At 61.6% G+C, this 22,011-nt stretch overlaps 2 protein-coding genes across 2 annotated transcripts in view; one reads left to right on the top strand and one right to left on the bottom strand.

Moving 5' to 3' along the window:
* Positions 1–18,191, bottom strand: part of COL4A1 (collagen type IV alpha 1 chain) — a 69,749-nt gene extending 51,558 nt beyond the window's left edge. Inside the window, exon 1 of the mRNA XM_056109686.1 lies at positions 17,891–18,191. Coding sequence (XP_055965661.1) covers positions 17,891–17,956 — 66 coding nt within the window. The 5' untranslated portion in view covers positions 17,957–18,191. The remainder of the gene's footprint in view (positions 1–17,890) is intronic.
* Positions 18,192–18,214: 23 nt separating this feature from the next.
* Positions 18,215–22,011, top strand: part of COL4A2 (collagen type IV alpha 2 chain) — a 68,568-nt gene continuing 64,771 nt past the window's right edge. Inside the window, exons 1-3 of the mRNA XM_056109684.1 lie at positions 18,215–18,230; positions 18,388–18,446; positions 18,541–18,592. Of these exons, the coding sequence (XP_055965659.1) occupies positions 18,409–18,446; positions 18,541–18,592 (90 nt within the window). The 5' untranslated portion in view covers positions 18,215–18,230; positions 18,388–18,408. The remainder of the gene's footprint in view (positions 18,231–18,387; positions 18,447–18,540; positions 18,593–22,011) is intronic.

The raw sequence follows: 22,011 nt of genomic DNA, 5'->3' as shown, positions 1-22,011 counted from the left end.
GTCCGAGAGGTGGCCATGGCCGGTGGAAACCAGGGGTGCTGCTCCTCTCCCAGAGTCAGGTGTCGGCCAGTGCCCAGCTCCCTGCAGCCCGCAGCCCCACTGAGGTGGGGAGGCCCCCAGCACATCTTCAGACCAGCCGCCCATGAGTAAAAAAAAGTGCCAAGAGCTGAGTGTCGGGGCCGACACCCAGCCGGACACAGGGAACTGCACCACCACGCGAGGTCACCTGGACCGAGGCCCTGCGGCCCTCCCCAGGCAGGCGATGTTGCCCCTGCATCGCGGTCACTGCCTGCGCTGCCCAGGAGTGGCCACGGCTCATGGGCCAGCACTGTCTGCACGAGGGATGCCAGCTCGCGCCTGGCTTCTACAGGCTGTCCCTCTGCTCTGCGGCCTGGCTGCTGTCTTGCCCGCTGTCCCCCGCCTTCCCAGTCCTGCCCCAGCTGCCCAGGACAGCTGAGCCGGAGAGCAGGGGGTCCCCGGCCAGGCCGAGCACCAACACTCACGCCTCCCGCCCCACCGCCAACTCTGAACCTGGGCTACTGCTCCTCCGTGGCCAACTCCAAAAACGGCCCAGGGGGCTGGCCGGGAAAGCCGCTGTGGGAGAGGGAGAGTCGACGCCCTGGCGGGCTGGGTGACAAGCAGGGGCAGCGGGCGAGCGGGAGCTGCAGACCGAGGTCAGAGGCGGACACCCGGGAGAGCCCCATCCCCGGGCAGAGGCGCATTCCAAACGCCCCGTTCTCATGGCGGGCCACAAAGCGGCCTCTATGCTCCCGGCGGGAACAAGCTCCACTTGTGTGACACAAATATGCTGAAAACGAGTCCACGGTCACACGGGGACCCACGGTCACACGAGGACCCGCGTCCCCGCGGCGGCCCAAACAGCAGTTGGCTTTGGCGGTCGCCACTCACAGGGCCAGCCCCTCACTTCACACCCCTGCAGACAGATGGACACCCGCCCTCGCCTCACACCCCTGCAGGTGGACGGACACCCGCCCTCACCTCACACCCCTGCACACAACGGGTGCCAACCAGCACCCAGCCCTCATGGCAGTCTGAGCTGGGACATCCGTGCCAAGGAAAACCTCAGGGCCGGCTGCGAGCCTTCCACCTGCGCCCCTGAGCCCGTTCCCAAACCCATGCAGCCCCGCAGCCCAAGGCCGCTCACACAACGCAGGAAAGGGCAGGAAAGGGCAGAAGCTCCCCCACCTGTCCCTCTCGTCCCCCCCGCCCCCTGGGCCCCCCTGGCTGCCACCGCCTCAGCCCCTTGGCCGGAGCCGCCGGAGCCCCGAGGTCCCCAGTAAACAGCCCGGCCAGGTTCTCACATGGCTGGACGCCCCCGCCCACGCGGCCACGGCGCCTCCCGGCCCTTCTCACGGGACAGCAGCTGCAAGGGCTGACCTGGGCGATGACAAGGCTCTGGGCGGGAACCAGCCCCTGCAGCTGCAGCCCCCTCCCCCAGCCCAGAGTGGAACGAGGGGAACCAGCAGGAACCAGCCCGGCCACCAGCAGAACCCGCTGCACTCCAGAGGCTGCACGGCCCACACGGAAGGGACATGGGGACCCCCACACGGAAGGGGCACGAGGACTCCCAGATGGACGGGACACAGGGACCCCCCACACGGAAGGGACTCCCGGATATGAAAGGAACACAGGGATTCCTAACATGGGAAAAACATGGGGATTCCTAACATGGAAGGAACATAGGATTCCAAACATGGAACATGGGAGATCATGAACATGGAACACGGAAGATTCCTAACATGGAATGCTGGAGATTCCTAACATGGAACACGGGGGTTTCTAACACGGAACACGGGGATTCCTAACATGGAACACGGGAGATTCCTAACATGAAACACGGGAATTCCTAACATGGAACACGGGAGATTCCTAACATGAAACACGGGAATTCCTAACATGGAACATGGGAGATTCCTAACATGGAAGGAACATGGGGTTTCTAATATGGAACACGGGGATTCCTAATATGGAACTGGGGATTCCTAACATGAAACACAGGAATTCCTAACATGGAACACGGGAGATTCCTAACATGGAACAGGGGGATTCCTAACATGGAACACGGGAGATTCTTAACATGGAAGGAATATGGGGTTTCTAACATGGAACACGGGGATTCCTAACATGGAACACGGAGATTTCTGACATGCAACACGGGAGATTCCTAACATGGAACACGGGAGGTTCCTAACATGGAACAGGGGGATTCCTAACATGGAACACGGGAGATTCTTAACATGGACGGAATATGGGGTTTCTAACATGAAACACGGGGATTCCTAACATGGAACACGGGAGATTACTAACATGGAAGGAACACGGGGTTTCTAACATGGAACACGTGGATTCCTGACATGGAACACAGGAGATTCCTAACATGGAACACGGGAGATTCTTAACATGGAACAGGGGGATTCCTAACATGGAACACAGGAGATTCTTAACATGGAAGGTATATGGGGTTTCTAACATGGAACACGGGGATTCCTAACATGGAACACGGAGATTTCTAACATGCAACACAGGAGATTCCTAACATGGAACACGGGAGGTTTCTAACATGGAACTGGGGGATTCCTAACATGGAACACAGGAGATTCTTAATATGGAAGGAATATGGGGTTTCTAACATGAAACACGGGAATTCCTAACATGGAACACGGGAGATTACTAACATGGAAGGAACACGGGGTTTCTAACATGGAACACGCGGATTCCTGACATGGAACACGAGAGATTCCTATCATGGAACATGAGGATTCCTAACATGAAAGCAACACGGGATTTCTAACATGAAACACAGGGATTCCTAACATGGAAAAAAAATGGGGATTCCTAACATGGAACACAAGAATTCCTAACATGGAGCACAGGAGATTCCTAACATGGAACACGGGAGATTCCTAACATGGAACAGGGGGATTCCTAACATGGAACACGGGAGATTACTAACATGGAAGGAACACGGGGTTTCTAACATGAAACACGGGGATTCCTGACATGGAACACGGGAGATTCTTAACATGGAAGGAATATGGGGTTTCTAACATGGAACACGGGGATTCCTAACATGGAACAGGGGGATTCCTAACATGGAACACGGGAGATTACTAACATGGAAGGAACACGGGGTTTCTAACATGAAACACGGGGATTCCTGACATGGAACACGGGAGATTCTTAACATGGAAGGAATATGGGGTTTCTAACATGGAATACAGGGATTCCTAACATGGAACACGGGAGATTACTAACATGGAAGGAACACAGGGTTTCTAACATGGAACACGGGGATTCCTAACATGGAACACGGGCGATTACTAACATGGAAGGAACACGGCATTTCTAACATGGAACACGCGGATTCCTGACATGGAACACGGGAGATTCCTATCATGGAACATGAGGATCCCTAACATGAAAGCAACACGGGATATCTAACATGAAACACAGGGATTCCTAACATGGAAAAAAAATGGGGATTCCTAACATGGAACACAAGAATTCCTAACATGGAGCACAGGAGATTCCTAACATGGAACGCGGGGTTTTCTAACAGGGAACACAGGGATTCCTAACATGGAACACAGGAAATTCCTAACATGGAAGGAATATGGGGTTTCTAACATGGAGCACGGGAGATTCCTAACATGGAACACGGGGTTTCTAACATGAAACACGGGGATTCCGATCAGGGGGCACCCCGAGGCCGTAGACAGCTGCTGCTACTGGAGTCCTCGCGCCCAACTCAGGGGTGACCAGGATGCATGGTCAGAGCCCATGCCAGAGAGGGGGTGTGGGCACATGCCCTGGGGGTCGTGCCCTTCTGCACGGCCGGGGGCACCCTTCCCAAGACCGGACGTGGCACAGTGACCTCTGGCCCACTGCAGGCGAGGCTAGTCACCAAGCCCTGGGCCAGGCTCTGCAGGATAGTCCCTGGGAGCTGAACAGTGGCTGGCATGCACAGCAGGTCTCACTGTGCTGGCCCGGTGAAGATGGCACGGGGTGGGCCTCCACAGAGGTCTGCGGCTCTGCTGAGCCCCCACACCCGCCTCCCTGCAGCCCCCGTGGACCCCGAGTCTGCGTTTCACAAGAACCCTCCTCACTCTCCACACATGCACTCGCAGAATCTGGAAGCAGCACAAGATTCCAGAAAATTCAGGAGTGGCCTTTGGGAGAGCGGGCTGGGTGGGGAGCGGCGGGCGGAGGTGCTGACGGGCTGTCCTCACCCGGGCCACCCACCCGACAGCGGGCAGGCTGTGGGCACCAAGGGCCCTGTCATGTGCTGTGGCTGACAGCCTGCCGAGCCACGGGCAGCAGCGATGGGGCCAAGATGGGCCCCCTGCAGCCCCCACCCACCCCTGCAAATACCACAGCACCAGAGCCAGGGCTGAGGGGGACCAAAAACACGTGGGCCCATCACCATCCCGGCTGCAGACCCGGGGAGACGCGTGGCCTGGCTGGGGGAGGGGGGAGTGAGTGAGGCAGGGACCCCCAGAGCTGCTGGGCTCCACACTCTGGGCCCGGGCGGGCGCTCTCTGAAGGCTGGACAGGAAGGGAGAGCGTCCCTCAGCCACCAAAGCCTGCGACGGTGGAGGCCCACCAGGGCCCTGCCCAGCTGCCTGGGACCTTCCCCTGCACGAAACTCAGAACCCAGTCCAAAGCCCGAGTGGACTGGAAGCTTCCAGAAGAGCAAGCTGGGCACAGCTCCCCAACAACGACAAGGGGTGTGGCCTGCTGCCCCACCTGTCTGCCCTGACTCCATGTACACTGACCCCTTCCACTGACTCCCCCTTCCGCTGACCCCCCTTCCGCTGACCCCCTTCTGCTGACCCCCTTACACTGACCCCTCTTCTGCTGAACCCCTTCTGCTTGACCCCCTTCCGCTGACCCCCTTCCACTGACCCCTTCCCCTGACCCTCCTTTCCCCGACCCCCCTTCCACTGGCCCCCTTCCCCTAACCCCCCTTCTAGTGACCCCCCTTCCGCTGACCCCCTTCCACTGATCACCTTCCAGTGACCTCCCCCCTCCACTGACCCCACCACAGAGCCCCAGGCTTTGCTGCGACCCCGGGGGCCCTGCGGCACACTCAGACACTCCCTCCTTCACAAACCCCGTGTGCCCATCACAAGCTGAGACCCCCAAAGGGGCCTGAAGCCGGGTCCCGGGGCCCTGTCAGGAGGTGTCAGTGGCCGCCTGGGCCGCTCGTGCTGCTGGTGACTCAGCCTGAGCTCAGGACGCTGCGTGCTTCCAGTTTGCCTTAAAAGGTAGCCCCGGCCTCAGCCGCCTCGGCTGCACTGGGCCCCGGCCAGCCTCCTCCCCAGTGCCCCCAGCCCCGCCAGACCCTCCTCACAGCCACCAGGTGGCCTGCGCTCCCTCCCACCACCAAAGATGCGGCTCCATGCTGGGGGGCCGGGCCAAGAGCCCACATTGCGAGGGAAGTGGCCCCCGCCTCCAGACCCCCCTCCCGCGGGCTCTCCATACCCCACCAGAGCAGCCGGGACATACGTGTGGAGCGCTGTGTAGAGCCCACACTCCCAGAACGTCTTTCCCGTTTTCCTAGAAACCTCCTGGCTGGATTCCCAGGGGCTCAGCCCAGGCCCCAGGGCGGGGAAGGGGCGGCCAGCTGTGGCCATCTGCAGGGGAACTCTTCAGGGTCACCTCCCAATTCCCAGCCCTGGGCAAGGCCAGGGACCCAGCAGATGCCAGCCTCAATCAACATTGCCAGGGGCGGAAGTGCCTCGGGAACCCAGCTGCCCAGGCACAGGGGCCCGTGGGCAAGGTCCCGCCTATCCTGCAGCTCCCGGCACCATCCAAGCACCCTGTCTGTGGGGGAGTCCACTCCACACTCCTGCCGCCCCCCAGATGGCACTCCCGCTCCCCACGGCCGACTCCACGCACAGACCCCAAGGGTGGCTCACTTGTGGGGTCCACACTTTCAGGTTGCACTTGGGCCTTGCAGCTGCCCCCAGCTACCAAGAACAGAGCCCACGGCGGCGGGGTCCAGGAGACATGCCCTCTCCAGGGCTGAGGCTGATCCAGGCCAGGCGGACACCTTCCTCCTTCACCCCATCTGACCAGTCGCCGCCCCAGCCCCTGGCAGAACGGAGAGGGGGTGTCAGTGACAACTACCCACAAAGACACAGCCCCTCGGGGGGCAACAGTGACAGCTGCCGCTCTGCGGTGGCACCAGGAGATGCCCACCAACACTCCCAGAGAGGTGGGGCACAGCCGGGACAAAAGTCCTCAGCCCCTCACTTGCTGCCCTTTGCCCCACCTGGAGCTCCGCTCCAAGACACATGGCTCCTCCCACCCCACTAAGGTCCCGCCCACCTCACAGCGGCCCCGCCCACCCACATATGGCCCCACCCACCCCGCTAAAGCCCCGCCTACCCGCAATGGTCCCACCCATGTGGCCCCGCCCACATACATGGCCCCGCCCACCCCTGAGAGAGGCAAGATGGCACAGACTCCTGATGATGATGCAGGGCTCAGCACACAGCCAGGCATGGAATTCCGCGTGTGATCCCTGTTGGAACTCTGTGCGTGATTCCTGCTGGACATCACCAGTTGCTTTGCGGGATTAAGACAGAATGGCCTGGGCGGGGCGAGGAAAGACTGTGGCAGCGGCCGCAGCATCACTGCCTTCCCTGGCTGGGCCAAGTCACAACACCATCGAGCATGGAACAGCGACAGTGGCCCGCGCAATGACTTGTCCACTGCAGGATGCTGTCCACCAACCACCGAGTGGCTTGGGACTCGGCACGGTGTTCGACCTGGCACAGACCCTATGCGATGGGTCTTGCTCTGCCAGCTATTCAACAACCTCCGGGTGCATTCCATCCACCTCAAGGAGATCAACCTGGGCCGGAGCGATACACAGCGGGTAGGGCGTTTGCCTAGCACGTGGCCGACCTGGGTTCGATCCCCGGCATCCCATATGTTCCCCCAAGCACCGCCAGGAGTGATTCCTGAGTGCAGAGCCAGGAATGACCCCTGAGCATCGCTGGGTGTGACCCCCCCCCAAAAAAAGCAAAAAAAAAAAAAGGAGATCAACCTGAGGCCACAGATGCCCCAGGCGCTGCCCGGAGACCCAGTCAGATGCATGATGTCAGAGTGCAAATTGTTACAGCAGGCGGTCACCAGGAGCTTACATTCCGTAGACTGAGAACACCTGCAGGGATGATTAGAGATAGCCCCAAAAGCCTCCGTCTTCCCCCCCGGAGAGCCCGTCAAGCTATCAAGGGTATCTCACTATCTCACCTGCACAGCAGAGCCTGGCAAATCACCCATGACATACCAAATATGCCAACAACAGTAGTTAAAATGGGTCTCATTTCCCTAACCCTAAAGGAGTCTCCAGCTGAGTTGGAAAGAACGAGAGGACTCGTACTAAGCAGATGGCGCGCAAGTCAATGGGCGGGAAGGCGTCCAGTAAGAAGCTGACCACCAAGGCTGCCAACGGACGGCATGAAGAAGCCGCCGTACCACCACCAACCCGGCACTATGGCGCTGCGTGAGATCCGCCGCTACTAGAAGTCCACCGAGCTGCTCATCCGCAAGCTGCCATTCTAGCAGCTGGTGCACGAGATCGCGCATGACTTCAAGATCGACCTATGCTTTCAGAGCTCGGCCGTCATGGCGCTGCAGGAGGCATGAGAGACCTACCTAGTGGGTAGGTCCTCTTCGAGGACATCAACCTTGGTATTCCCCCACCATTATGCCCAAGGACATCCAGCTGGCGTGCTGCATTCGCGGAGAGAGAGCATCAAGTTTACGATGCTAAAATCTCAGGGCTGGCCTTTTGGAAAACAGTATGGACGATTCTCAAAAAATTAGAAATTGAGCTCCCTTTTGACCCAGCAATACCACTCCTGGGAATATATCCCAGAGAGGCAAAAAAAAAGTATAGTCGAAGTGACATCTGCACTTGTTTGTTCATTGCAGCACTCTTTACAATAGCCAGAAACTGGAAGAAACCTGAATGCCCACGAACAGATGACTGGTTAAAGAAACTTTGGTACACTTACACAATGGAGTACTATGTAGCTGTTAGAAAAGATGAAGTAATGAAATTTACATACAAGTGGTACTACATGGAAAGCATCATGTTAAGCGAAATGAGTCAGTAAGAGAGGGATAGACATAGAAAGATTGCATTCATCTGGGGAACATGAAGTAACAAAATAGGAGGCTAACACCCAAGAGTGTCTGAGATTAGTACCAGGAGGTTTGCTCTGTGGCTTGGAGGCCAGCCACACATGCTAGGGGGAAAGGGAGCTCAGATAGAGAAGGGAGCACCAAATAAAGGGTGTTGGGAGGATCCTCCCAGGATGGGAGAAGCATGATGAAAGTAGACTATAGACCGAACATGATGGCCACTCAATGCCTCTTTTGCAAACCACAACACCCAAAAGGAGAGAGAGAACAAAAGGAAATGTCCTGCCACAGAGGCAGGGTAGGATGGGAAGGATGGGGGGGTGGGAGGGATACTGGGATCCGTGGTGGTGGGAAATGGGCACTGGTGGAGGGATGGGCATTTGATCATTGTGTGATTGAAACCCAAGCACAAAAATTTGTAAGTCTACAACTGTACCTCATGGTGTTTCACTAATAAAAATTAAAAATAAAAAAAAAACTCAGGGCTGGGACAAATGGAGACGCTACTGGTGCTCACTGGTGTAAATCTATGATTAAGACATGACAGTGACAGTGACCCCACTGAGGCCCCGCCTACCTCATAGCGGTTCCGCCCACACACGTGGCCCCGCCTTCCTCATTGCTGTCCCACTGTGGCCCCGCCCACCCACCTGGAGCCCCGCCCATCCCGCCCAAGGCTCCGCCCACCCCACCTGCTGTGCTTCTTTCTCCCAGGCATGCAGGGAGGACAGGGCCACCGGGCCAGTGAGCACAGCCCAGGACTCACATCCCTGTCAGCCCTGCAGCAGCCTCCCAAGCGCGGCATGTGTGCCCAAGGGTTGGGTTGCAGAGGCTGTGACACTGGGGCAGAAAGGACCAGGCTGGGATCACTGGGGGATATCCTGGAGGTCACTGTGTCCTCTGGCCAGGAGACTGGTGTCAGGGCCCCTGAGAAGACCCAGGATTGGCCGTGCAGGCCCGGTGCCCATGGGGACTCCCATCCCAGGGTCAGAGTAGGCCCAGAGTCCTGGGAGAGGGGGCTAGAATGCAGACCCCCCACTGTGCGCTGCCCTGTCCACACAGTGAGGGGCCCCACATTTGCCATGGAAGGAGCGGGTTCCTCCAGGGCCCTGGTGACCCCTCGCCCCCTGTCAGGGCCAAGCTCTGGACTTGTCCACTTCCTGCTCTCGGGCACTCCCCAGCACTCCCCACCATGACAGCCCTTGCCCAGGAAGCCAGGAAACTTTGGTCCTTGGGACCTGGCTCAATTTTGCCAAACACAAAACCAACAGAAAATGGTTGGGGGGACACTCTGCTCCCAGGGAAATCACATGCTAGGGCCACACTCATAGCGGGGAAGGGGCTGCTGACCCCGCTCTCCCCCTTCGCATTCCAGGGGTGCATGCTTCCCCCCGACTCCTGTACCACTGAAGTCACCAAGGCCCCTTGCGCCATCCCTGTGGCGTGGCTCAGCCGTGGCAGCCATGAACCAGGAGCAGCCCCGGTACACTGGCCCTCCAAAGTGCCCCTCACATCTGGAGTTTCCACACAGGACACCGCGTCCAGCCAAGCCTGTTTCCCACGCCAGCACTGCACAAGCCCTGGGCAGAGAGGACAGTCCTGGGAACCCACTTCCTCTGCATGAGCTGTCTGCAAATTTCTCATTTTATAAGGGGAAAAAAAAAAAAAACAGTGACATGCCCGCGCTACGCAAGTCAGGCGCTCACGACAGCGGAAAGCGCTTCCCAGAAGCTGCTCAGGGCCTTTCTCAGGCTCACAGCTCAGCAGAGCTGGACTCCAGAGGCTGGACCGTCCCTAGCAGGGGGGCAGGGAATACCCATGGGAACACCTCAGGGAGGCCAAGGATGACCTAGTCATCTGTACTAATGCCACACACAGAGGGCAGCAACCCCGCCTGCTGGGTTCCATAGCCAGGCACACAGATGCTGCCTGTGTGCGGATGTAGGTGAGCAGATGCTGCCCATTACAGGGGTGCAGGCACAGATGCTGAGTTACAGGGGTGCAGGCACAAATCCTTCATTACAGGGGTGAAGGCACAGATCCTGAATTACAGGGGTGCAGGCACAGATCCTGAGTTACAGGGGTGCAGGTACAGATCCTAACAGTATAGAGGTGCATACACAGATCCAGTCAACACAGGAGCTATGCCCAAGAGGTGTGGACAGATGGCCTTAACTACATCAGCATATCACGTCCCTGTACTCTGCACATACACCTAAGTGTACATGTATGACACATGTATGTATGCTCATAAAAAGCCTTAAGCATCCAACCCATGACTGCTTTCATATGACAATGTATAAACCAGAGCCCCTTCCTGAAACTGGCCTGTGTTTGAGCTCTGACGGGCAACTGCTCCCAACTGGCCCCAAGTTTGTTGCTTCCTCCCTGGCTCTCAGTCAGAAGGTCACGGCCTAGGCTGGGGGGCTGGAAGCCGCCTTGGTGGCACAAAGACACCGGCTCTGAAAATCATTCCTGCTCGTGCGGCCCTGGGAGTACCCGGTGAGAGCCAGGGGCCTCTAGCACAGTTTCTGAGCCAGGGTGAGCCTCCGACTCACATTTCTTGAACAGACCTGGATGCCAGAGGCCAACTCCCTGTTATCAGCCTGTTTCTCTGTGCCAGGTACTTTCACTGAACGCTTAGCCTCACGGGTTTTATTTTCCCTGAGGTCAGGAAAAAAATGGGACATGAGCTACAAACTTGGCTCCTCGCCTGAAATAACACCCCACAGTTATGTATGTCTTAAATGAATGATCGACTCGAGGAAAATCAAAAACATGTATTTCTATCATATATTAATAGATGATAACCCCATGAAAGAAGATAAAATATCTAAGGTCAACAGAAATAATAAAAATGATGAATCGTCCAACTTTTTAAGCCTTAGAAGCCTGAATTCCAGAACGAAGAAATACAGCCTTATTATTTTCAAGTATCTGGGAAAACAGAGTCTATTTATTGTGAAGACATCTGAGAGCTATTTGCCGAGTCACCGGGAGACGGGGCATGTGTGTTCCGTGTTTACAGGGGAGCGTGGTAAGTGCCGGTCCCGCGTGGGCGCGTGGGCGCGGGTGCCCCGTCTTATCCCAACATCATTGATTCTGGACTGGCTTCAGGGACCGAGCCCAGAGCCAGCTCAAGACTCACTACCCAGATTTCAGGAGATTTTTTCCCATCCATGACCCATTTTCCTGCTTTGGCAACTTTATGTCAGTTTTATAAGTCATTTCCTGACCAAAAAATTGGAGTTATTTTAAACCACTAACCCCGAATGGTCTTTAATCTCCGGAAATGGCTTTGGCCGTAATCAAAATCCAAAACAGAAAATCCTCACGCGGGGCCAAGCGGCCGAGGCGGGCAGGGTGGGGTGCCACAGGGGGGTGGGGCTTGGCGCTGGGGTCCCGGCTAGCCCTGGCCAGTCCTGTGTGGGGCCGCGGCCCCGCCCGGGTGCAGCAGGGCCGAGCCCCTGGGACGCAGAGAGCAGCCAGCCACCGGCACAGCTGCTTCCCGGGACAACGGCCCTCCCGGGGGGCCCCGGGCCGCCCACCACACACAGCAGGGCACTGCAGGGAAGGAGAGGAAGAGTTCCATCCCGAGCGCCCACCAGCAACCCAGGATCACGGGGTCCCCACCCTGTGTTCCCCCCGTACCAGACAAGCTCACGGCTTCAGACCAGCATCGGAGTCGCCTGGGGGACAAGGTTCTGGGCCTGCATCACTGAGCCCACCCTGTACCCACACAGGGCCCCCCCCACCCTCCTGCTCATGGGGCCCAGCGGGCACAGACATGGGGGAGCCGGGCGCCGGGCTCGGGGCTGCCACGCTGAGTCCCAGGGTGAGGCTGAGCCCAGAGCCGCCTTCCCAGAGGTGCCCGGTCAGGCAGCCACTCACGGCTCTGTGCCCATGAAAGCAGAGGTTCCCGGGATACAACAGATCTGGGTCCTGACCCCATGGGGAACGCTGTTCCCTGCAGGAAGCCGGCAGGAGCGACGGCATGAGCACAGCGTGGGGAGAGAGGGACGGTCACCTGAACCCCAAAGCAGGGCAGGCCTAGCCCCAAGTGGCATGTCAAGGTTGGATGGCCGGGAGGAGCGTCCTGGGCCCGTGTCAGGGTGGGCTGGCGACTCTGACGCCTCTCAGGTGACAGAGCAACAGGCACCCCTCAAGGGACCGAGGGTCACCGCCAACACGTCCCCCAGGAGGGGCTGAACACGGTGCAGTGGACGGGCCAAGCCTGGAGGGTCGGGCCGGTGGCCCATCACCCTGGCTCCCCGCTGCCCTGTCCTCTACTATGGTTGAGCAGAAAAAAAACGGCCCCGCCCTGTAGAGGCCTTACTGGCGAAAGGACGGCCACTGCGAACCTCCAACAGAGCCCAGGCCCAAGAATAATCAGAGCTCGAAGGGTCCAGCCCATAGACCCCCGGCTCGGACACAGGCCGGGCGTTGGGGCCCCCGGGAAGCTCTGAGGCGCACATGTCTCTGAGCAGGCTGTGCTGGGGTGAGCGGCACGGAATAAACTGTTTACAGGAGGTCCGGCTCTGTGTACGCTTCCCACCGTGTTTAGTCTGGGGATCATGGACCGGGCTCTAAACCAAACCAGGAGGGACACCTTTGTCCTCCCCCATGGCTCCCCCGACCCTGCACCGCTCACACACCACACCAGCCTCCACCAGGGGCTGCTGGGACCCTCACACGGGACCGTCAACCTGGGCACACGACGTCCCCTGCCTCAGGCACCCCACCCAGTGGGACATTTGAAGCAAAGGAAAGTCTGGCATCTCACGATTGCCAGGGCACAGTGGACTCGGGCTTTGTGGAACCACCTGAACAATGGACATGGGCTTAACAGAACCAGCAGGGCAATGGCCCGGTCTTGTGCAACTGCCAGAACAATGGATACGGGCCTTATGGAATTACCTGGACAATAGCTCGGCCTTGTAGAACCATCAGAACAATGGACCCGGGCCTTATGGAATCACCTGAACAATGGCCCGGCCTTATAGACCCACCAGAACAATGGATACGGGCCTTATGGAATCATGAGGACAGTGGACACGGGCCTTATGGAATGAATCACCTAGATAATGGCCCGGCCTTGTAGAACCACCAGGACAATAGACACGGGCCCTATGGAATCACCTGAACAATGGAATGGGCCTTGTGGAATCACCTGGACAGTGGCTGGCGGTGGCTGGGGTGGACACACCATTCCTCCTTGAGTCCTCTCTGAGCCGCAGCATCGCGATTATCTCTGTCAAGGGGCTGGGGTGTGGGGCTCTGAGGGACAATGGAGCCCCCTGGACATTGCCCCGGCGGCAGGAAGGGCGGGAAGGATGAGCTCTGGGCGGCGCAGCGTTGCAACCTGAGACTAATGAGCATGAGACCAGCAGGGCAGGGACGGGGGGCGCTGGGGCACCCCAAAGTGCTGCAGGGGACGCTGCAGGCCCAGGTCACTCCTCACCGCCCGACACGGGAGGCAGCAAGGCAGGGCGCGGGTACATGCCAGTCAGCTCCTGCGAAAGGAAACTCATCCCTCCAGACCCAACAGCTATGTCTTGGCGTGGACCAAGAGAACCAAAGCGCCCCTGCACCCGGCCGGCCGTGCCTGGACGCAGACACACTCCGGGCTGGGTGACAGCACCCCGGTCCCTCTGAGGCACTGAGGCAGGGGACAGGACAGCAGCCCGTGGGGAGGGGCCCATTTCACCAGGCTCCATGCACACAGCCACACCTGGGCACAGAACCCAGGGCCACACCCAGAGCCACAGGACAGCGGGAGGGTATCCGCCTGGCAGGGGATGCCAGAGGGTTCCCCCCCAGCACAGCCAGGAGCGATTCCTGAGCGCAGAGTCGAGAGTCTGCCCTGAGCACTGCTGGGTGCAGCCCCAAAAGCAATAGATAATAAATAAATAAATAAATAAATAAATAAAAAGATGGCCCCTGCCTGGCGGAGGACACCAAGGAGGAGGGAGGAGGGGTCTGCCCTGACCCCAGAAGTCAGACCGATGTCCCTTCACCTAAAACCACCCACACACGGGGCTGGAGCAATAGCACAGTGGGTAGGGCGTTTGCCTTGCACGCGGCTGACCCGGGTTCAATTCCCAGCATCCCATATGGTCCCCCGAGCACCGCCAGGAGTCATTCCTGAGTGCAAAGCCAGGAGTAACCCCTGTGCATCGCCGGGTGTGACCCAAAAAGAAAAAAAAAACCACCCACACATAACACTTGGGGGGGGGGCTGGGGTATGGCAACGAGGGGCTGCCCACGAGTGAGGGGCCTGCCCGCAAAACTCCTCCACGGGCTGGATCCACGCTGCCAAGGACACTGGGCACGCGGGCGCTGGGGCTGCGGGGCGCCCCGGGATGCAGGGGGACAGGACAGGAGCAGGGCACAGCCCCAGGCCAGGAGGGAGCGTGGACGTGGAGGTGGGAGGGACAGGCTGAGCACAGCGCGGGAGCACCAGGCCTGGTCTGGAGGGCGCCCGGCTCCCGGGGACCCATCTCCCAGGTCCGACAGAAGGCTGCAGGCCGGGAGCCACGCGGAGCGGGCCGGGCGCTCACAACTGGCCGGCACGGCCAAGTGAAGGGGCCAGCCCTGCCCCCACGGCGTGCCTGAGAATGGCAGGAATATGTCCTCTGCATTGTTCCCCGTGGACATTTCTCGGTGGCCGCTGAATAATGGCAGGAAGAACAATGCTCCGACGGAATTATTTTAGGGTTTCCATTGTTGCTAGATTCTACCCCGCCCCCCCAGGAACCCAGAATACCCAACCTGCGGGGAGACGTTCTAATGAGCTTAATCCCTTCTGTGTCTGTCGGCCCCGGCCCCGGAGACTCCCCGGAGCCCCCCAGGCCCAGCCAAGTCATTTCCTGGCTCCCCTACCCCTTGTGAAACCCTGAGCCACCAACAGAGGCGGGGTGGGGGCAGGCGGCCACCCGCTGAGGGGGGGGGTCGCCCCAGCCCTGACTCGTCAGCTCAGAACCGAGGTGCTCTGCTGATCATCCCTGGCAATTCCAAGAAATGAGCAGACGGTCCCGTTAATGCCTAACTGGCTCTCGCATTCCTGGGGCCAGCCCCCGGGGAGGGGGGCCCCGAGCACCGCTGCCAGGGGGCGCCACCGAGCTGGGCATGTCTCCTGGCCTGCGCCTCGGTTTCCCCCTGCTCCCAGAGAGAAGGGCAGCCACCAAGGCAGAGGCACCCAGGTCCCGGGGTGGGGGGATCGGGATCCGCCTTAAATGCAAGGGCCCCTGGATTTCTGCAAGGTCCTTGAGTGACCTTGGGTGCCAGGGGTCCTGAAAGAGCACATGGGAATTTAGCTTGCTCCGCAAACAGCCCTCTTGGGTTCCAAGACGGCAGGACATTTGCCCGCCTGGCCGCCTCCCCTTCCCTTCCCGCTCCCCCCCCAACCCAGACTGAGCCCCTCACAGGACAGCAGCTCTGACATGACGTGACGTGACGGGCACCTGACACAGGACACAGACAAGACACTGCTCAGGGTGCAGGACAGAAAGATGGGTCGGAGGACACTGGGGGGCCCTGGCAACCGTTCCCAGAACATGCTGCTCACTGTGGCCATCGAGAGGAGAGTCCCAGGAGGAGGCCCCCATCTGGTCTGGCCAGCTCTGTAGTCACGCGGAGGGCAGGGGAAGCCGGAGAGGGGCCTCAGTGCCGAGGCCACGCCCGCAGTGCGGGGAGACCCACGGCACACCCGCTGCCCCACCCAGGGAGAGCGGGCACTCAGGGTCCCGGGGACAGCAGAGGGAGGCCCAGAGACCAGCAAGAGGGCAGGAGGAAGCCGTCCACCCGTCCACCCGTCCACCCATCCATTCATTCATTCAGCCCTGGGTGGCGGCAGCCACGGTGGGGGGGGGGGGGGGTGGCTGACTAGGGACAGGCCGCTCTGAGACCCAGGAGAATCCACAGCCTTGAGGCCCTGACGGTGAGCAGGACCCCTCCAGCCGCGGCCACGCCCAAACCGCCCCCCACCGCCCCCCCTGCCCAGCGGCTGCGAAACCACCCAGAAATGTGTTCCCACGATTCCCAGCAGGAGGGCTAGGGGGACCGACCCCCGAATTCCAGGGAGGCCAGGGCCAGGCTGGATGAGAGACGGGACCGTCCTTCACTTGGATCAGTACCGAGGCGACTCCAGCTTCCCCACATACCTCACAGCCCAATGAGGGGGGAGGGAGGCAAAAATGTTGCGGAGGGAATGGAGGGGAGATAAACGTGGACAATTAGCCAGTTATTCTTGCCATGGATTTCCCTGGACACCATAAGTCACAGATGCCCTGGAAAAACAGTGTCGGCCAGCGGTGCCAGATGCCCGCTCGGGCTCTGCTGAACCAATCCCCCACCCCGCCCCAGCACAGGGCTGAGCCAAGGGACCCCGGGAAGCACTTGGGCTTTGGGGGCAAGGGTGGGAGGGAGACTCAGACCCACTGGGCAGCACTACCTGGCCCCAGGCAGGAACAGGAGCGCCGGCTAGGCCGGGAGGTCCTGGCTTGGGAAAAACCACTCTCGGGGCACTCTCCACTCTGCTGCTAAGAGCATCACTGGGAAAACCGAGTTCAGAGAGGTTCCAGGGCCCACACAACGTTCCGTGTCCGCCCAGGGCCTTGGCAATGCCTCCTTGGAAGCGTTAAATATTTTGGTTAACATCTCGGCCCTAAATAAAGAGTTCTGAAGTGTCCCCTTGAAAGTATTTTGTCCTCGCCGCGGACGAGTGTTTAAATAGCCGAGGTGCTTGGCGAGACGGGGGAGAGCGTCTGAACTTAGTGGCCAGTGTAATCATTAGTCGTGGGAGCAGGCAGGGGCCAAGTCGGCTGCTCCAACAGACATGTGTGCGGATGGCCAGTTTATTCTGGCCGGCAAGAGTTAATCATTTATGCCCCCGCGAAGTGGAAGGGGTGCATTCTCCCTGGGGAGAAGTAACGAGGCCCCCGGGGAGGGGGGGGCGGTAGGTGGGGAAGGGCAGGAGGCAGAATCACTCTGGACAGAGGGGTGGTGGGCACCGAGGGTGGGGACGCGGGGGCGCCCCGGGTCTGGCGCGGGCCCCGACCCACGACCAGCTTGACTGAGCTCTGCGCGGGGCTGCCCGCCCGGAGCAAGGGGGCGCGGAGCTGGACCAGGTCAGCCGCGGCCGGGCGCTGTCCCGGCGTCCCAGCTCCATCCTCTTTCCGGAGGCGCAGGGCCAGGGGAAATGAAAACTAGGAAAACAGCTTGTCCACAGAACAATGCGGCGCGGTTTCATTTTGGTCGCCCTCGAACAGAAATGTGGTTCCACTTGCGCGCGGGGCAGGGACGTTCCCCACCGGCCGCCGCCGAGAGGGCGGCCGCTTTTCCAAGCGCCTCTCCAAAGAGTCCACTTGGGCGCTGGAGCGTTTGGCCCGGGGCAGTCGTGGGAAAGCGGCGCCGCGGCGGTGTCCAGGCGGAGGGCCCGGCGCCGCTGCGCCCAGGCGGGGTCCGGGGGGCCCGGGGCCGCACGCGCGGGGCGGGCGGGGGCCGCGCTGGGCACGGGGGGCAGGTGAAGGCGCCGGACCAGCCGGCCGAGAGGCCCCCGAGCGCGCGCGCGCCCGCCCCGGGGGTCCCCCGGGTCCCCCCCGCCCCGTCGCCCCCGGCCGGCCCGCAACAAAGAGCCGGGCCGGGGCGCGCGGCGCGCGGGGTCCGGGGCGCACCTGGCCGGGCGCGGGACAAAGGGCGCGGGACTCACCTTGGCGGCGGCGCGGGCCAGCAGGAGCGCGGGCAGCAGCAGCCACACGCCGGCGCGGGGCCCCATGGCTGGGCAGGGCGGGCGGGCGGGCGGCGGCGGGCGCGGGGGCTCGCGCCGTCCGGGGCGCGGCGGGGAGCGGCGGCGACTCGAGCGCGGCGGGCCGAGCTCGCCAATTTGTTGGCGCTGCCCCCTCCCCTCGCGCGCGCGGGCGGGCGGGCGGCGTCCGGGGGGTGGGCCCGGCCCAGGCTAAGAGCGGCGGGAGCGCGCGGGCCCGCACAGTGGCCGCCCGGCTCCGCGCCGCGCCCCGCGCCCAGGACGCGCCCCCGCTGCCCACCCGGAGGTGAGGGCACCCCGAGGCGCGCCGCGCGGGCGCGGGCGGGCGGGCGCGGCCCGGGAGCGGGTCCTCGGGCGCGCCCCGGTCCCGGCGCGTCTCCACGGGGGACGCCCGGGCCAGGCGGGGCGCGCCGGGCTCAGCCGCTTTGTCCCTCGGCCCGCAGGGAGAGCGCGGACCGGGAACCATGCGCCGCGGAGCCCCGGCCCGGATGGGCCCGCCGAGGTGAGCACTGCCCCGGCCCGCGACCCCGGGGAGCTGGGGTGGGGGGTCGCCCGGCGGGTCCCGCTCACCCGCGCTTCCCCCCTCTCCCGTCTAGGTGGCTGCTGCTGGCCGTGACCGTGGGACTGCTGGCCCCGAGCGTCCTGGCGGTGAGTCCTCCCTTGCCGGCCCGTGCGGGCTCTTTCGCCAGTCCCCAAGAGGCCCCGGGGCGGGTGGCAGGGGCGGAATCGCCGGCGGGCAGCCCTGGCCGGGCACCTGAGCTGCTTCGGGAAGGCTGGCGGCCCCGGGACCTGCCCGCCCCACCCCCACCCGATGGCCCTCAGCTGCCCGGCCTGCCCGCTGTCCCGGCGCAGGGGAGCTGTGATGCCAAACATTGCTCCAGGCGAGGGTTCCTGAGCTGGAGCCCGGCCAAGCTGCCAGCGGGTGGCCTCGGAAGGCAGCCAGGGGTCCAGGTGCCTGTCCAGGTGCTGTCCAGGACAGTTCCTTGGGGCTTTCGCCTGAGAGGTGGGATGGGTGCATGGGGCTGGGCGTTGGGCCCGAGGAGACCCCTGCCAGCACTTGTGTGGGCTCAGGGCCACACCCGCCGGTTGTTGGGGGTCGCTCAGGCCAGTCCTGCCCGGGGCAGCACCCGGAGACCCACACGGTGGAATGCGGTTCTGGGCGGGTCCCCACAGGTGAGGGTGTGCGCACACACCTCCAGGTCTTCCCCCTTGAACACCAACCCGGGTGCTGGGTGTGGGGGTGCCCGTGCCAGGCAGAGAGCACAGAGGGAGGGTGACCGGAAGCCTGTGTCGGCGGGGAATTGACTTCTGTTGTTTTCCTGTGGAAGTGGCGGGCCGCGGGGCCTAGAGGCGGGAGTCGGCCTCAGAAGAGCTGGCCTGGAAAGGCCTGGAAAGGGGCTCGCGGGCTCTGCCTTCTGCTCCAGGACGGTCGGGAGCCAGGGGGCACTGGGAGCTTTGCCCAGACTCCCCAGGCCTTCAAGTCACCTGGGTCTGTCCCAAGGCAGAGGATAGGGAGTCGCCCTCTGAGCTGGCCTGTGGCTCTGGGGTCTAGGACGGAAATGTGGGCGGGACTGGTGTGGGGGGGTGCAGTGCCCAGGGAGCAGCAGGGGTGACAAGCGTGGGCGGGCGTCTCCCCTGTCTGTGTCCTGCTCTCGCAATCCCAGAGGGTACCGTCCCAAGGAGAACAAGTCTTATCTGGGACTGACCCTTGCAGGGGTGACCGGGGTCTCATCAAGATGACACACCAACCAGGAGGGCCCTGGACATAGTCCACATGGGCTGTGGTCCCTGTCCCCCACTGTGGTCCCTGTCCCCCGTGGCCTCAGTCCCCTGTGGTCCGTGGTCACAATTTCCCATGGTGTGTGTGTGTGGTCTCAGACCCCGTGGCCTGTGGTTTTAGTCCCCGTGGCCCATGGTCTCAGTGTCCGTGGCCTGTGGTGTCAATGCCCCGTGGTCCATGGTCTCAGTCCCGTGGTCCGTGGTCTCAGTCCCACAGTCCATTTTCTCAGTCCTGTGGTTCGTGGTTTCAATCTTGTGGTCCGTGATTTCAGTCCTATGGTCCATAGTCTCAGTCCGTGGTTCGTGGTCTCAGTCCCATGACCCGTGGTTTCAGTTTCGTGGTCCATGGTCTCGGTCCCGTAGTCCCTGGGTGGAGCCCCACCCCTAGGCTCCACACTGCAGTCAGGGACTGAGGGCGCAGCTCCCCCAAGCCCGTACCTGGATGGGTCACACGCATCCTTCCCAGACATCCGCCCCTCAGAAGTGTCAGCACCTGGCTGTCACCGCCCAGTATGGGGATGCTGACCGCAGGCCCCTTGCGGATGCCTCTTCCCCAGGCTCTAGAGCCTGCCTATCTCCCTGCCTGGCTTGTCCGTGACAAGCCGGTGGGCCCAGCTGACTCCCCGCTGGCTCCGGGGGTCAGCGCTGGCGGGAGGAGGGGGGCTTCTTCCAAGCTGACCCATGTCCTTCCGCAGTGGCACCCTGGGCTGTGAGGAGTCTGCAGTCCCCTCTAGGCTGAGCTGTGGCCCAGGGGCCCCACGGGCAGGGGTGGGCTGGCCAAGAGAGGCGTGAGTATGGCTGGCCCAGCACAGCCGGGAGAGAGCCCCCTGCCCACATGCAGGATGGCAGGCTGTCAGAGGGACGCATGCAACCCAGGCTTCCCCTGTGGCCCACCGTGGGCAAGGTCCTGTGGGCCCCCCTGGGCTGGAGGCTGGACCTTGTCTCAGAGCCGACCTGTCCCCACCCAGCTCTTAGGGTTCCCCTCCCAGAGGGGCACAGAGTTGGGGCTTTGGGGGTGCCTGGGGGGGAAGGGGACAGCAGTGTCCGGGGCTTGGGACTTAGGGGCACCAGCTCTGTGGCTCCGTCAAAAAAGCCTTCCTGGGCATTAGGTTGACCAGCCCTGCTGCAGCAGGCCGTAGGTCGGGCGGTGCCCCTTGGGAAGGAGGGGGGCTGGCAGTGGTGAGCGGATATGGGGGGGTCGCCTGTGCACCCAGTTCTGTGTGGCTCAGGGGGCAGGCCCACGGCTGGACCACACCAGGGAAGGGTCCAGGCCTCCTGCTCCCGCCTTCCTGCGACTTGAAAGTGGTCACTGCTGCCGGGGCCTGTGACTCATCTCCAGAGCAGGCAGTGGCCTTGGAGATCTAAGGGCCAGGCCAGGCCTGTGCGGCTCTGGGAGGAAGAACATTCCGGAGAACAAAGGCAATCCTCGAGATCAAATATGCAGGCCACCGGCTGGTGGGGGACAGGGGTCACTAGTGACTCAGTGGGAGCCGTCCTGAGCACCCGCGTCCACTCCCAGGACTGACCCCCTAAATCAGCTGAGGGCCCTGGAATCCCTGACCCATCCAGGTGCCCCCAGGCCTCAGTTGCCAACCCTGGGGCTGTGGAAGGGCAGAGCCGGGCCTGGGAGGGGCAGCGCAGAGCACAGGGAGAGACCCTGCCCCCTGCCCGGCCAGCAGGGCTGCGTGGAGAGGAGTGCCTGACAGGACCTGGGACCAAGCCCAGGCGGAGAGAGGGCACGAGAGATGCCAGGGAGGTTTCAGGGGGCTGGTGTCTATGGGTGATGGTGGAGGGGGCAGTTCCCACAGCCCCCACAGGCCAGTGTCTCTGGAGGGGGTTGGTGCTCAGCCAGGCAGAGCAGAGCCTGGAAGCAGAGACACCCCCACCCCGCGGGCCCCCTTACCAAGGGCAGAGGGTGTGGTGGGAGGTGCATGCCAGGGCTCTTTGGTGGTGAGAGAGGAAGCTTCTGGAAGCCTCTAGAAGTACTCAGTTGATAGGGGAGCCCACAGCTTCTTTGGGGAGCCCCCTCCCCACCTGGGCCCCATTGGCCTCCAAACACATGCATGTAAGATGCGTGTCAGCGTGGACACGGATCCGTGCTCGTGGCAAGGTGCTGGCTGGTGGCTGAGAATGGGCTGTATGATGTATGATGGACAATGGATGGGTAGGTGGGTGGTTGGGTGGATGGATGGATGGATGGATGGATGGATGGATGGAGGATGGATATGTGGATAGGTGACGTGGATGGATGGGTTGTACAAGTAGAAGGTCAGACGTGGGCAGATAAT

Source organism: Sorex fumeus, unplaced genomic scaffold (assembly GCF_029834395.1).
Source record: "Sorex fumeus unplaced genomic scaffold, SorFum_2.1 ptg000008l, whole genome shotgun sequence".
In the NCBI taxonomy this organism is placed as follows: domain Eukaryota; kingdom Metazoa; phylum Chordata; class Mammalia; order Eulipotyphla; family Soricidae; genus Sorex; species Sorex fumeus.
Note: the sequence above shows the minus strand (reverse complement) of the source record. Positions and strands in the feature narration are given on the sequence as shown.